General features: G+C 44.9%; 1 protein-coding gene across 1 annotated transcript in view; it reads left to right on the top strand.

Annotated features, from left to right (window-relative positions):
• Nucleotides 1-16,612, top strand: part of CDH18 (cadherin 18) — a 1,182,266-nt gene that overhangs the window by 983,698 nt on the left and 181,956 nt on the right. The window contains exon 8 of the mRNA XM_069730602.1: nt 12,480-12,616. Within this exon, the coding sequence (XP_069586703.1) occupies nt 12,480-12,616 (137 nt within the window). The remainder of the gene's footprint in view (nt 1-12,479; nt 12,617-16,612) is intronic.

Below are 16,612 nucleotides of genomic sequence, written 5' to 3'. Positions count from 1 at the left end.
CTGGGGTCTGCAGGAGACCCCTGTTGTTGTCAGTGCTGTATTGCTATGAGTGCCGCTTAACAGTCGGTGCTCATAGCAAGTGAACATTTCTGCTACACACAGGTGATTTGATCATCGCCAGGGTGTAGCTAAGGTCATCGGACAACTGCAGCTTCTAGCCTGCCATGGAGACTATTAAAGCATGCAAAAAGTAAAAAAAGTTTTAAAAAATTTGAAAAAAAAAAAGTTCAAATCACTAGGGTTGAGCGAAACAGATTGGACGATTTCAGAAGTCGCTGACTTTTGGCAAAGTCGGGTTTCATGATACCCGACCCGATCCTAGTGTGGGATCGGCCATGTGGTCGGCGATCTTCGCACCACAGTCGGGTTTCGTATGACGCGTTCAGCGCCATTTTTATATATATATATATATGTCATTGAGACACACATATATATATATATATATATATATATATATATTTATATTTACTTCAACGCGATATAGCAGAAAAGCCGATAATTCAATTGCCGGCTTTTCATTTCTCCTTCCTAAACCCGACATGATATGAGACATGGTATACATACAGTAAACCATGTCATATTCCCATTTTTTTTTGCATATTACACACTACTAATGTTAGTAGTGTGTATGTGCAAAATTTGGGCGCTGTAACTATTAAATTTAAGGGTTAAATCGCGGAAAAAATTGGCGTGGGAGCAATTTTCTCTGCCAGAGTGGTAAAGCCAGTGACTGAGGGCAGATATTATTAGCCTAGAGAGGGTCCACGGTTATTGGCCCCTCTGGCTAAAAACATCTGCCCCCAGCCACCCCAGAAAAGGCACATCTGGAAGATGCGCCTATTCTGGCACTTGGCCACTCTCTTCCCAGTCCCGTGTAGCGGTGGGATATGGGGTAATGAAGGGTTAATGTCACCTTGCTATTGTAAGGTGACATTAAGCCAGATTAATAATGGAGAGGCGTCAATTATGACACCTATCCATTATTAATCCAATAGTATGAAATGGTTAAAAAAACACACACACAATATTGCAAAGTATTTTAATGAAATAAACACACAGGTTGTTGTAATATTTTATTCCACTCTCACTCCACCTGAAGACCCTCGACCTGTAACAAATTAAAAATAATAAACCAACAATATCCCATACCTTTCGATGATCTGTCACATCCCACGATGTAAATCCATCTGAAGGAGTTAAATTATTTTACAGGCAGGAGCTCTGCTAATGCAGCTGTGCTCATGCCAGTAAAACCCCAGCGAATGAATGGAAAGTAGGTCAATGACCTGTAGTTACCTTCATTCGCGGTTATGCGCCCTCTGCCGGATGTCCTCATATGACCTCGAGGCTGGGAAAATATTCAGAAAAGTTCACACACTCGAGGACAGTATGTTAAGGACCGGCGGAACGCACCAAGTACAGATGATATGAAACTAGGTGCATTCGCAGTCCGAGGTCCACCGTGCAGGTAAAAGACCCTGCTGCTAGTAAGACGGACAATATGGCGGTACTAAGAATACACACATGGGTTAACTTCACCCTGCGTGAAGGAAGCGATCCTGTTGCGTCACAGGAGCACAGTACCGCACATAGAGCGCGAGCAAGAAGTCAGCGAACTCAACCCCTACACAGGATTGAAGTCCGATTAGACACTTGCTGGCACAACACCGCAACTGGGTGTGTAAGGAAACGTATAAAATAGAATCTATAGGCACGAGAGTGCGTGCGGTGCCGCACTGACGGACGCCACTAACCACCCAGGCTTGGGTAAGGAAAGCGCAGAGGAAGCGCACGGCGCCGTACTGGCGGACACAGCAAACGGACATTGTGATGTGTGTTACGTGCAGATGGCTAGTCGGGCGCTAGATAGCTACCATCATCCGCGAGCAGTCAACAACTCTAGGGAGGGATACTTAGGAGCTTTCATCCATCGACATACATCCATCTACACACACACATAATATCAAGACAATACTAGTTTATATAGTTGCAGCACAGGAAGCTGCTACAGAAGTTTTGCCCTTTCAGGACCTGCCAGGAGGACCAATGGGATGTGCTGCAGTACCTGAGCATGTGACCCTCGATCTCCAATGGGAGATCTTGCCCTGGGCATGCTCAGTGTGTGCAAATAAGGACTTAGTCCCAGAGAAGCCCACTCGCCGCAGATCAGTGCAGGGTACAACAGGAGAGCCAGAAAAGGCAACAGTAACCCCTTGCACAGAATCAGTCCCAGCGAGACGCTGGAATCGACGCCTCCGCTGAGCAGAGCCCACTGCGGCCGAAGCAGAATGGGAGACCGCAGCAGACACAGATCGAGATTCCCCCTGTGCAGCATAGGAAACTCGACTCCTAACATTACCCCCCCCCCTAAGGCCCCCCCTTTGGGCCTCGCTACGTTCGAAGGCAGCAATAAGCTGCGGAGCCCGAATGTGCTTAGCAGGCTCCCAGGACCTATCCTCAGGACCGTAACCCTTCCAGTCCACCCAAAAAAATTTTTTGCCACGTATCACCTTGCACCCCAAGATAGCGTTCACCTTGAAATCCTCCGTAGATGAACCAGATGTCTCGGCAGATGACTCAGAAAACCGGGACATGTATACGGGCTTAAGGAGGGACACATGAAAGGTGTCGGTAATACCAAGGCGTGGAGGAATGGCCAGACGGTAGACCACAGGATTAACCTGTTCGAGGACCTTGAAGGGACCCAAGTAGCGAGGAGCAAACTTAGTGGACTCAACTCGCAGCCTGATGTTACTGGCGGAGAGCCACACCAAGTCGCCAGGAGCAAAGGTCGGAGCGGGGCGCCGATGAGCATCGGCGGAGGACCTCATTCTCTCCTTAGAGGCCCGAATGGCATCCTGAGTGCGGTCCCAAATATCCCGTGCCTCCACAGCCCAGTCTGCCACCCTGGAGTCTGCGGAAGACACGGGCATAGGCACAGGTACCCGTGGATGCTGACCATAGTTGAGGAGGAATGGGGTTTGTCCAGTGGAGTTGGCTACGGCATTGTTCAGCGCAAACTCTGCCCATGATAGCAAGGATGCCCAGTCATCCTGCCTGGCTGAAACAAAATGTCGCAGGTATGTGACCAAGGTCTGGTTGGCCCTCTCTACCAACCCATTCGTCTCGGGATGATAAGCGGAAGAGAGATTCAACTCAATACTGAGAAGACGACAAAGCTCTCTCCAGAACCGAGATGCAAACTGGGGACCCCGGTCACTGACAATTTTGTCAGGCATACCATGTAGGCGGAAGATGTGTTTAATGAACAACGCTGCCAAGGCCCGTGCAGTAGGTAACCGTGGTAGCGGCACCAAATGCACCATTTTTGAGAAATGATCGGTGATGACCCAAATGATGGTACAGCCGCGAGACTTGGGTAAGCCCACGACAAAGTCCATCCCGACCATCTCCCAGGGCCTATCTGCCACCGGCAAGGGATAGAGCAACCCAGCTGGCCTTTGACGTGGAGATTTATTTTTGGCGCAGGAGACACACGCCAGAATATAATCCCTGACATCCCGGACCATATGCGGCCACCAGTACGTCCTCGCCAGTAGCTCAGATGTCCTTCTTGTCCCAAAGTGTCCACCCACCCTGGACGAATGAGCCCAAGAGAGAACCTCCGGTCGCAAATTAATGGGCACAAAAGTCTTGCCCGGAGGCACAGACTCTAGCAAAACCAGCGCGACGGTTCTCAGGCTCTCAGAAGGGACAATAAGCCGAGGCTCCTCTTCCTCCTCCTCAGTTGACATAAGGGATCGAGAGAGAGCGTCGGCACGAATATTCTTCTCCCCGGTGAGATAATGCAGAGTAAAATGGAACCGGGAGAAAAATAAGGACCATCTGGCCTGACGAGAATTCAGCCGCTGGGCTGTGTGTAAATACACCAAATTTTTGTGGTCCGTGAAAACCTGGAAGGGAAACCGTGCACCTTCCAGAAGATGTCTCCACTCTGAAAAGGCCAACTTCATTGCTAGCAACTCCCTATCCCCGATGGAGTAATTTCTCTCCGCTGATGTGAAGGTCTTAGAGAAGAAGAAGCATGGATGCTTCCGACCTTGAGCGTCCTTTTGATTGAGGACTGCTCCTGCACCAACGGATGAGGCATCCACCTCCATTAGGAATGGCTTATCCACATCGGGGCGATGTAAGATGGGAGCACTAGCAAAATGAGACTTAACAGAAGTGAAGGCCTTGGAGACCTCTTCCGACCACAATTTGGGATTCGCTCCCTTCTTGGTGAGGGCCACCAAGGGAGCTACCAGAGTTGAGAAGTGGGGAATGAACTGGCGGTAATAATTAATGAACCCCATAAAGCGCTGCACCGCCTTAAGAGAATGGGGCTCTTGCCAGTCCATCACAGCCTGTAGTTTGGCAGGATCCATAGCCAATCCCTGGGCGGAGATGATATAGCCCAGGAATGGTAAAGACTCCTGCTCAAACATACACTTCTCCAACTTTGCATAGAGAGAATTTGCCCGTAAGAGGTCGAAGACTCTGCCAACATCTCTCTGGTGGGAGTCAATATCTGGAGAAAAATGAGAATATCATCCAGATAGACTACAACCGAGGTGGAAAACATATCCCGGAAGATGTCGTTGACAAAGTCTTGGAAAATGGCTGGGGCATTACAGAGCCCGAAGGGCATCACCAGATACTCATAGTGCCCATCTCTGGTGTTAAACGCCGTTTTCCATTCGTCCCCCTCACGGATGCGAATCAGGTTGTAAGCACCCCGCAGATCTAATTTAGTAAACACTCTAGCTCCCCAAAGCCTATCGAAGAGCTCGGATATCAAGGGCAAAGGATACTTGTTCTTAACGGTGATAGCGTTAAGACCCCTGTAGTCTATGCATGGACGTAGTTCCCCATTCTCCTTCTGCACGAAGAAGAACCCTGCCCCAGCAGGTGACACTGACTTCCTGATGAACCCTCTTGCCAGATTCTCTTGAATGTACTGAGACATGGCCTCCGTCTCCGGGAGAGATAATGGATAAACTCGACCCCGGGGAGGCTCTGCACCAGGCAAGAGATCGATAGGACAGTCATAAGGGCGATGGGGCGGAAGGGTCTCCACCGCCTTTTTGGAGAACACGTCTGCATAAGACCAGTATTGCTTGGGGAGAGAGGAAAGATCTGCGGGTACCTCAGTAGTAGCAACCTGAACGCACTCTCGGTGACACCTACCCCCACATGATTCACCCCATCCCAGAATTCTGCCTGAGGACCACTCGATGTGAACCGTAACCAAGGTATCCCCAACAGGACCTCATCAATCCCCTCAGGAATGATGAGCAGAGATATAATCTCCTGATGGGATGGTGACATGGACAGAGTAAAAGGGATGGTCTGATGTGTTATCTGTGCGGGGAGTGTCGACCAATTCACCACTCGTACCGTTACTGGTTGAGGTAGCATAACCAGGGGTATTGCGTGACGTTGGGCGAAGGCAGAAGACATAAAATTGCCTTCCGCCCCAGAATCCACGCAGAGCTCTACCGAGTGGGAGGATGAGCCAAAAGTTATTGTCCCCTTAAAGGACAATTTGGAGGCAAACGTCGCCGTGTCTAGTGCACCTCCACCTACTACCACTAGACGCTGACGTTTCCTCGACCGCTGGTGACATCTGGTGGCAAGATGTCCTGACTGTTGGCAAACATGGCAAACCTGGAGTGCACGAGCGGTCCGGGACTTAGATCCCGCTCGAGACACTACCTTAGGTTCATAAGACTCAGGAGCCTGGACTGGAGATTCCAAAGGTTTGGCGAAGGTGGGAGCCAGCCGAAACCTCTGCCTACACTGGGCTCGCTCTAACCTCCGCTTGTGAAAACGGAGGTCAATACGAGTAGACACTGTTATTAATTCTTCCAGTGTGGCGGGAATCTCCCTAGTGGCCAGGGCGTCCTTAACGTGGTCAGCCAACCCCCTCCAAAATATAGGAATAAGAGGTTTATCCGACCACTCCAGCTTAGATGCTAGAGTGCGGAAGCGGACGGCAAAATGGCTGACCAAGGACGAGCCCTGAGTCAATGCCAACAGTTGGAGCGCCGTATCATGGGTGACACGAGGTCCTAAAAAGACCTGTTTCAGAGTGCTCAGGAATAACGGAGCACTCTGCACCACATGATCGCCACGCTCCCACAGCAGCGTAGCCCACTGCAATGCCCTGTCCGACAGTAAAGATACGATAAAGCCCACCTTAGCCCGCTCTGTAGGGAAATGAGAGGCCAGAAGCTCGAGATGTATTGAGCACTGACTCACGAAACCCCTACAGGACTTACTGTCACCAGAAAATTTCTCTGGTAGCGGGAGGCGAGATAGCGTCGGTACAGGGGCGGCAGTGGACAAGGTAGCTGCAGCCACACTTGCAGCCTGAACAGCGACAGCAGTAACATCCACAGCTGAGGTTGAACGCTCAAGAGCCGCCAACCTTCCCTCCAGCTGCTGGATGTACCGCTGTAAATGCTGATCGTCCGTCATTACTAGCCAGACCTTGGCGCTAGTATTATGTTAAGGACTGGCGGAACGCACCGAGTATAGATGATATGAAACTAGGTGCGTTCGCAGTCCGAGGTCCACCGTGCAGGTAAAAGACCCTGCTGCTAGTAAGACGGACTATATGGCGGTGCTAAGAATACACACATGGGTTAACTTCACCCTGCGTGAAGGAAGCGATCCTGTTGCGTCACAGGAGCGCAGTACCGCACATAGAGCGCGCGCAAGAAGTCAGCGAACTCAAGCCCTACACAGGATTGAAGTCCGATTAGACACTTGCTGGCACAACACCGCAACTGGGTGTGTAAGGAAACTTATAAAATAGAATCTATAGGCACGAGAGTGCGTGCGGTGCCGCACTGACGGACGCCACTAACCACCCAGGCTTGGGTAAGGAAAGCGCAGAGGAAGCGCACGGCGCCGTACTGGCGGACACAGCAAACTGATGCTGTGATGTGTGTTACGTGCAGATAGCTAGTCGGGCGCTAGATAGCTACCATCATCCGCGAGCAGTCAACAACTCTAGGGAGGGATACTTAGGAGCTTTCATCCATCGACATACATCCATCTACACACACACATAATATCAAGACAATACTAGCGCATGGCCGTGCGGTCATGCGCAGTTTATATAGTTGCAGCACAGGAAGCTGCTACAGAAGTTTTGCCCTTTCAGGACCTGCCAGGAGGACCAATGGGATGTGCTGCAGTACCTGAGCATGTGACCCTCGATCTCCAATGGGAGATCTTGCCCTGGGCATGCTCAGTGTGTGCAAATAAGGACTTAGTCCCAGAGAAGCCCGCTCGCCGCAGATCAGTGCAGGGTACAACAGGAGAGCCAGAAAAGGCAGCAGTAACCCCTTGCACAGAATCAGTCCCAGCGAGACGCTGGGAGCGACGCCTCCGCTGAGCAGAGCCCACTGCGGCTGAAGCAGAATGGGAGACCGCAGCAGACACGGATCGAGATTCCCCCTGTGCAGCAGAGGAAACTCGACTCCTAACACAGTACATATGTTTTTATGATTTTTTGAGCACATGGATACATTGTATGTCCGTATGTCGGTTTTGCAAGCCTGCGAGAAAATCTCGCAGTACAGATGCCATAAGGATTACATATTTCCCATTGACTTGCATTGGGTTTCGTGTTTCAGTTGATCCCCGACGCCAACTTTTCGCGATAATCGGCCGATTTCACTCGACTCGACTTTTGAGAAAGTCGGGTTTTGCGAAACCCGACTCGACCTTAAAAAAGTAAAAGTCGCTCAACCCTACAAATCACCCTCCATTATTCACACCATTCAAAATAAAACAATAATAAAAAAATACTTATATTTGGTATTGTCGAGTTCAGAATCACCCAAGCAATCAATATAAAAGAAGAATTAATCTGATCGGTAATCGACATACCCCCCAAAAAATTCAAAATGCTAGGATTATGTTGTTTTGGTGATTGCAACATTGCATTAAAATGAAAAAACAGGTCATCAAAAATGGTATCCACACCAAAATGGTAGTATTAAAAAAGGTCAACTCGGCACACAAATGAGCCATCACCCAGCCCCAGATAATGAAAAATGGAGATGCTACTGGTCTCCGAAAATTACGCAATTTTTTTTTTAACAAAATTTAGATTTTTTTTCCACCATTTAAATTAAAACAACCTATATATCTTTGGCATCTATGAACTCATAATGACTTGGAGAATCATAATGCTAGGTCAGCTTTAGCATTTCTGCACAAAACCTGCAAGTCAAAAATTCTCGATGTGTGCATGAAATTACAGGTTTCTCAATTACTTTGACAGCATCAGATTTTGGTTCAGGTTTTGGCACAAATCGGCGCAGAAAAAAACAAGACAAAAACGCACAAAATCTGCAAAGTGTGCACAAAGCCTTATGATTGTGATCTTACCCAGATCTTACATATTATTGGAGGTTTTTTCACCCTTATGTATTCACACTATTTTTGCAAACATTGAAAGTAAAATTATAGACATGTGCATCTTTAAAGGAGTGTGAATGTAGTTGACACTTCCATGTCATAGGCCAGTGTCAGAGAGATCTTTATAGGGAACCTGTCACATAAAAAAAAATGCTATTAACCTACAGATATGGGGTTAATTTGCAGGTTAACAGCATTCTGTACCTGCCTGGCACCACCGCTCTTAGAACGCCACTGCAGGGAGAAAATTAACTTTATTGCCTCCAACCGCAATAGCTGTTTAAAATTCATGACGTCCCTCATTTTACACAAATTGGTAAAATATTTTTTCCAGAAATAAACAAGATCTCAAATAGCTATTTAGTTTTAGAAATGAAGAAAAATGTTTCCGACAGAAAATAAGTGTGTAAAAACAAAACAATTCTCTTAGTTTTTAAGGTTAAAATTGTCTCAGTCCTCGATTGGTTCAACTTCCTGTCTAAAGTTTCCTTTAGTCTTGTGATTTTCTAAAAAAAAATCAACTCCTTTTTTTCTAATTACAGCATTAAGATTTTAGAACACATTAATCTCCATAATAAAATTATACAAAAGCCTAAAATTAATATTAAAAACAACTTTCTCTGGGAATATTTGAGAGTTTATTCAACTTTGATTAACAGATATCTGGAGCATAACCTGAAGTATGAGAGATATTTCTATTGAATATATAAAAAAGTATAAAGTTAATTTGTAATTTTAGGTTTTACAAACAATGAACTACAAGTATACATTTCCTCTTATCTCTTTGCTTGAAGTTGCTACATACCATAGATATAATTTCAAGTTATAATTCAGAAGAAATTAATGTTCTATTTGTTTTGAAGACAGATTCATATATACTGTATATAGGGTGGGCCATTTATATGGATACAACTAAATACAGAGGGAATGGTTGGTGATATCAACTTCCTGTTTGTGGCACATTAGTATATGGGAGGGGGAAAACATTTCAAGATGGGTGGTGATCATGGTGGCCATTTTGAAGTCGGCCATTTTGGATCCAACTTTATTTTTTCCAATGGGAAGAGGGTCATGTGACACATAAAACTTATTTAGAATTTCACAAGAAAAACAATGGTGTGCTTGGTTTTAACATATCTTTATTCTTTCATGAGTTACTTACAAGTTTATAACCACATGTAAAATGTGTTCAAAGTGCTGCCCATTGTGTTGGATTGTCAATGCAACCCTCTTCTCCCACTCTTGACACACTGATAGCAACACCGTAGAAGAAATGCTAGCACAGGCTTCCAGTATCCATTGATTCAGATGCTGCACATCTCGTATCTTCATAGCATAGACAATAACCTATTGTGTAAACCTAGGGTCCTGTTCCATTTTTTGTTTTGCCTATTCTGCAAATTCATCTTGCTGATCTGGGTCATCCTTGTTGAGATGCCGCAGCAGCTGTATTTTGTAAGGATGCCATTTGTGAGTAGCTAATATCCACCTAAGGGATGTTCGACTGATGCCACTCTCCACAGACATGCGGCAAGTTCTATGCTGTGGGCTCTTGCTGAATGAAGCTAGGAAAGCCACTGATGTTTGTTCATTAGTTACAGTTTTCTTGCATCCATATTTTGGCAAATCCAACACTGAACCTGTTTCATGAAATTTAGCAAGCAGTTTGCAAAATGTTGCGTGGGAGATGGGTGGTCTCCTAGGGTGTCTTGCATTGAAATCTGCTGCAATTACCCAGGTACTGCGTTCACCAGACATCAACATAATTTCTATCAGCTCCTCATGTGTTACCCTCTGTGACATGTCAATGGCCGTAAGCAAAGAGAAACTTGTAAATAACTCATGAAAGAATAAAGATATGTTAAAACTAAGCACACCATTGCTTTTCTTGTGAAATTCTAAATAAGTTTTAGCTGTCACATGACCCTCTTCCAATTGAAAAAAATAAAGTTGGATCCAAAATAGCATACTTCAAAATGGCCACCATGGTCACCACCCATCTTGAAAAGTTTCCCACTCCCATATACTAATGTGCCACAAACAGGAAGTTAATATCACCAACCATTCACATTTTATGTAGGTGTATTCATATAGATGGCCCACCCTGTACAATGAAAATATTAGCGAATGTATACCTACACATACAGTATGTTTTTATGTGTTTGCAATTGACTTCTGTTAGAATAAAAAGTATACCCCAAATTTTCTTTTGTGCTTTGTTCATTGGAAATGTCATGCATCCCATGTTTATCTATAGCATTAAAAGGTATATAAGATGGATATAAAAAGTCTAATTCATTCTTGTAAAAATGCCAGGTTTCTGTCATATAAAAAAATCACACCAAAAAGTATGATTTCAGAACTTTTTCTATCCATAATGTCCTTCATGATCAGTACAATTTAATTGAAAAATGGACTGAAATTTTTTGGGGCGAAAAAAGAAAAGTAAAGAACTAAAATACTGTGGTTGCATAAACATGCACATAACTAAAACTTTGTTGAAAGCTTCCTTACAGTAACGCACTTACATGTATTTTATAACTACTCTATTGCAATATTAGGTTGATAAGTACAATAAGTTGATATTCTAATATGAATGTCATAATTTTTATAGCTTTGAAAATCATAGCTATTATGCATCTAAACATTTTTGAAGTTGGCCTGAACTATTTACACTTATGTCATTTGTCTTTTTCCAAGATTGATGACTTTTTTATTTCTACATTGACATAGCCATGAGAGAACTTGCTTTTATGGGCCTTTTTTTTATATTTTATTACATTATTTTATTTTTATACATATTTAATGAGCCAAAAAATCCAGGCACGGTGAAATGGTTGAAAAAAATCAATTTATAAACATTATTTTAGATTTTTATTTTTGTACCATGCAATTTTTCTATATTTAAAAAAAATCTGAACTTTGTAAAATTAAATGGTTTTTTTGCCACCATATATTGAGACAAATAACTAATTTTTCCATCAATAGAGCTTTGTAAGTTGAAGATTGAGCTTGTTTTTTGCCTTTCTAATCTGTAGATTTTATAAGTATCATTTTGGGGTAAATGTAATGCTCTGATCACTATTACAAGTTTTGGAGAGAAGCGGTGACCAAATACCAGTAATTATGGCATTTAGATTTTTCTACAGAATAATTTTTTTGTGGATTGAATATTTTTATTTTTGGATATTTTGAATTTGCAATCATTGGATAGCTTGTACAGTATACTGTAATATTGCAGTACATATTGAAAACAGAGATGCATGAATGTGTATAGAAAAATGCAAATAAAAGATACTGAGTTACGGTAATATTTGGACTGTAAGATGCACAGGACCATAAAATGCACCATAAATTATGGGGTGGAAAATAGAAAAAAGGATTTTTTTAAGGTGTGAGTCCATCTTATTGTCCAAATTTAAGGTATCTTGCCTGGGAGCAGGCGGAGTTGGACCAGGGTAACAGGAGGCATGGTCCCTTCCTTAGGAAGCCGGTGTTGGAGGCAGAATTGGGGCAATGCTGTTGGCCCTGGGTGGGAGGAGGGGGTATCCCAGCCATGCCATGCTGCGGGTCCAGTGTCGGTGGTGAGGCAGAGCAGAGTGTGTTGCATGGAACAGGGTCTTTTATTCATAAATCCAGCGGCAGCACAAGTGTGGCGATGCTGTGGCCCAGTGTCATTGTGAGAAGAGCAGGGTACATCATTGTCACACTTCTGTTGCCACTGGCTCCCTGAGGAAGGGACTCTGCTTCATCACTGCTGCAACCTCCAGTAAGTCTGCATTTGGATTATAAGACTCACTCCCCATTTTCCTCTCAAATTTTGGGGGAAAAATGCATTTTATAGACTGAAAAATACCGTAATAGTGGTCCTACCGTTCCTCATACTTCTACCTAAAATTACTTTCCTTTTTACTTACCTTACTCCTTTTTTCCTCCATTTTCTTAACTTTTCTCGTCATGCTCTTCAACTTTCAATAAGTAAAAAAAAGATTTTTTTCTCCTTGGGCACAAAATTTTACTAATTTGTTTTGTTTTATCAGGTATTTCATGGAAAATAATTCACAAGAAGAGAAGATTTTTGAAATTGATTCAAAAAATGGTGCAATTAGGACTGCTAAACGACTGGACCGAGAGGAAACACCTTGGTATAATATTTCAGTATCAGCATCAGAGATAGGTACTGCTATTTTTGCAATAAATAATGAAGTAACTTGTTTTGTCATTGTATTATTGTTTGAGAGATTGTTTTTAGGCAATGTAATTTCAGAAAAGAAGAACGCTTTACATTTTTATATAACATTGGTACTAGTGTTGAGCCACCCCCCTAGTGCTTGAGTTCGGTTCATTGAATTGGGGTGTGTTCGACGAATGTTCGTCGAACGTTCGACGAACACCATCGAACCCCATCGAACCCTATTGAAACCAATGGCAGGCAAACACAAACACATACAAACACATAGAAAACACATAGAAAACACTTTAAAAGGTGTCTAAAAGCTGACAAACTGCTCAAAAGACCCAACAAACAGATGGAAAAGTCACAACTACATATAGTCATGCGAAAATAAAAGAGGTGGAGGAGTAAAAGGAGGAGGAGACACAGATATAGGCATGTCATGCCCTTCTAAAATCAAGAAAGGCTTGAGTAAAAATCTAAAATCACCCTACCAACATCCAGACGTCATGACAAAAAAATGTAAAAAATAAATATATTTAAGTAGAATGGCGGCGGGTCCATTCAGAACACTTTCCTTAGAAGACGTAGTGGTATCCCCGTTGGGAGTTGTGCCAAAAAAGGAACCCAATACATTCAGACTAATCCACCATTTGTCATGGCCAAAACAGACATTGAGAGGACGTTCCGGTTACTACCTGTGCCACCGAATAGAGTCCTCACATTGGGCTGCTTCTGTGAAGGAGCATACTACATAGATCGCTGTTTCCCCATGGGGTGCTCCATATCCTGCTCACTATTTGAGGTGTTTAGTTGCTTTCTCGAATGGGTCATCATGGACGTTTCTAAGGGGGCACATATTATCCATTACCTCGACGACTTCTTATGCCTGGGCCCAAAAGATTTGCCATAGTGTGAATACACGTGGTAGTCCACCTATGAGAAGGAGAGAGCTGGAGGGAGAGTGGACACCCCAGAGCCGAGGGGTTAGATTGAGAAAGGAAGAAGGTGGTGTACCTTGCTTCATGAGTGGGGTACTCTGCTGAGTAGCAGAAATCGCTACAAGGCCCAAAGTATTGCCTGGGCTACATGCAGCTTAAAATTAGTAATTAGATAAACAAGCAGTGCAGCTTGCTTCATGGGTGGGGTACTCTGCTGAGTAGTACAAAATTCTACTAGGCCCAAAAGGATTTCCTGTGCTAGATGCAGTTAAAAAGTAGTATTAGATAAACAGGCGGTGTAGCTTGCTTTATGGGTGAGGTACTCTGCTGAGTAGCACAAAAAACTACTAGGCCCAAAAGGATTTCCTGGGCTAGATGCAGTTAAAAATTAGTCATTAGGCTAAGTTCACATTTGTGTTGTGCGTTGCTGCGTCGGCGAAGCAATGCACAACGCATGCAAAAACACATGCAAAACGCAGCTTTTTGTGACGCATGCGTTCATTTTGCATGATTTTTGGCGCAGAAAAAAATGCATCATGCAGCGTCCTCTGCGCCCTGGCGCTTGCGCAAAAATGACGCATGCGTCACAAAATGCAAGACAACGCATGTCCATGCACCCCCCATGTTAAATATAGGGGTGCATGATGCATGCGTCACCACGGCTGCACCCGACGCAGCACCGCACAATGCTAATGTGAACGTAGCCTAAGACAAACAGGCGGTGAAGCTTGCTTCATGGGTGGGCTACTCTGTTGACTAGCAGACACTGAAGCTTTGGAACAGACCTCTGAATCCCAGGCCATAATATGAGTAAAGAACTCTGCAGACAACCCCACCCACCTGGAATTGACGATGGCAACGTCATGTAAAATACAGCAAGGGGACTCCAAAAATTTCCAAAAATTCAGCCACAGACACCTCTTCAGTGGCATCAATTTCGCCAGAGTTTTTTAAAACCATTGGTGAAGTGATTTTCAAAAATCATCAAGCTTTTAGTCTTCCCAGGAAGACACAGGGGTAGAACAGTCCTTGCGGATCCAGGATTTGTTCATCTTGATGAACGTTAGTCTGTCTACATTGTCACTGGACAGCCACATGCGCTTGTCTGTCAGCACACCACCAGCAGCGCTGAACACACGTTCAGAGAGAACGCTGGCTGCGGGACACGACAAGATCTCCAAGGCGTGAGTGGTTAGCTCAGGCCATTTTTCAAGATTGGAAGCCCAAAATGAGCAAGGGTCCAGTTCCACAGTCATGGCATCGATGTTAACTTGGAGATACTTCTGTACCATCCTCTCTAGGCATTGGCTCTGCGTCAGACTTCTTGTCTCCTGTGTCCTTGAAAAGGATGGTGTAAAAAATCTTGAAACAATTGGAAAAAATTGCTGTTACCACCAGATACAATGTTACTGTTTCTGTTTGAGTGATGACTCAATAGTCCCACGGTAGGCAAGTTAGAACTCAGAGATTCACTACGTGCACCACTGGTGTTTTGTGGAAAAGCAAATGTATGATTCTGTAACAGTCTCTGCTGATACTCCTGCATGCTTGAATCCCTTTCTATGGCAGGAATTATTTTGGCAAATTTATTTTGTATACGGAATCTAAGAGTGTTGAAACCCAGTAGTCAGCATTACTTCGGATTCTGACAATCTAAGGGTCATGTTGCAGGTAGTGCAGCAAGAAGGCACTCATGTGTCTTGCGCATCCAGGAGGACCAAGTCCTGGTTGTCTTGGTGGCGGAGAGGTGAGAATCATGCTTCCTTCCTCTGCCCTCTCCCTCCAACCTCGCACAACAGAAATTTGATCAAGGTCTTCCTCATCTGATGAGTATTCCATGCCCAGCGCCAGTTCGTCCTACACTTCTTCCTCGCCTCCTGCACTTTCCTCAACAGTTTGGCTGCTACCATGCGCCCTCAGTAATCCCTCTCCCCCAGCCTCCAATGCAAGCCGCCTTGGTGCTGCCGACCGTCTGGACCTTGGAGATATGATCCCTTCTGCATATGACTCCTCCTGTTCCTTCTCCTCTTGTTCCACCACCTGACTCTGAATACTGATTAAGGTGTGCTCCAGCATGTAAATCACTGGAATAGTCATGCTGATAAATGCATCATCAGCAGTAAACATCTTCATCGCTCTTTTAAAACTGTGCAGAAGGGTGCATAGGTCCCTGATCTGGGACCACTCCTGCACCGTGATTTGCCCCACTTCTGGATCTTGTTGGCCCAGGCTATACGTCATAACGTATTGCACCAGAGCTTGTCAGTGCTTCCACAGTCGCTGCAACATGTGCAGAGTTGAATTCCACTATGTGGGCACATCACATTTCAGCCGGTGAACTGGCAGGCCCAACGACTTCTGTAGAGATGTAAGTTGTTGAGCTGTGGGATGCGAATGGCATAAGTGAGCACACAGCGACCATGCCCTCTGCAGAAGCCCTTCTAGTCTGGGATAGTTGGATAAAAATTGCTGGACAACCAGGTTCAAAACATGAGCCATACAAGGCACGTGTGTGATATTGCACCGGCAACGGCCGCACTCAGGTTTGTAGCATTGTCGCACACGGCCTTCCCTGGCTGCAGTTTGAGTGGAGACAGCCATTGATGGAACTTGGTATCCAGAGCTGACCACAACTCCTCAGCTTTGTGACTCACATTTCCCAGACATTTCAGTGTAAACACTGCCTGATGCCGTTGAGCCCTGGTGACAGCATAGTAAGGAGGGGTGCAGGATTCCTTCTGCGAAGTTAAAATGTGGGTGGCATTACCAGACAGGCTTTGGGTGCAGGTGGAGGACCGAGAGGAGGTTGAGGAGGCAGAAGCAGTGGAGGAACTTCTAGATACAGAGGCTCGACGAGCAACTCGTGGGGACAGCAAGACTTGGACAGCAGCCCCTTCTCCTGATGTCACCATAGTTACCCAGTGCCCAGTGACCAATATGTAATGCCCCTGTCCATGTCTACTCGTCCAAGTGTCTGTGGTGAAATGCACCCTTTCACACACAGAGTTTCTCAAGGAAGCGGTGATGTTGTGTGCGACATGCTAGTGTTGCACAGGCA

This window comes from Ranitomeya imitator, chromosome 6 (genome assembly GCF_032444005.1).
Source record: "Ranitomeya imitator isolate aRanImi1 chromosome 6, aRanImi1.pri, whole genome shotgun sequence".
Lineage (NCBI taxonomy): Eukaryota > Metazoa > Chordata > Amphibia > Anura > Dendrobatidae > Ranitomeya > Ranitomeya imitator.
Note: the sequence above shows the minus strand (reverse complement) of the source record. Positions and strands in the feature narration are given on the sequence as shown.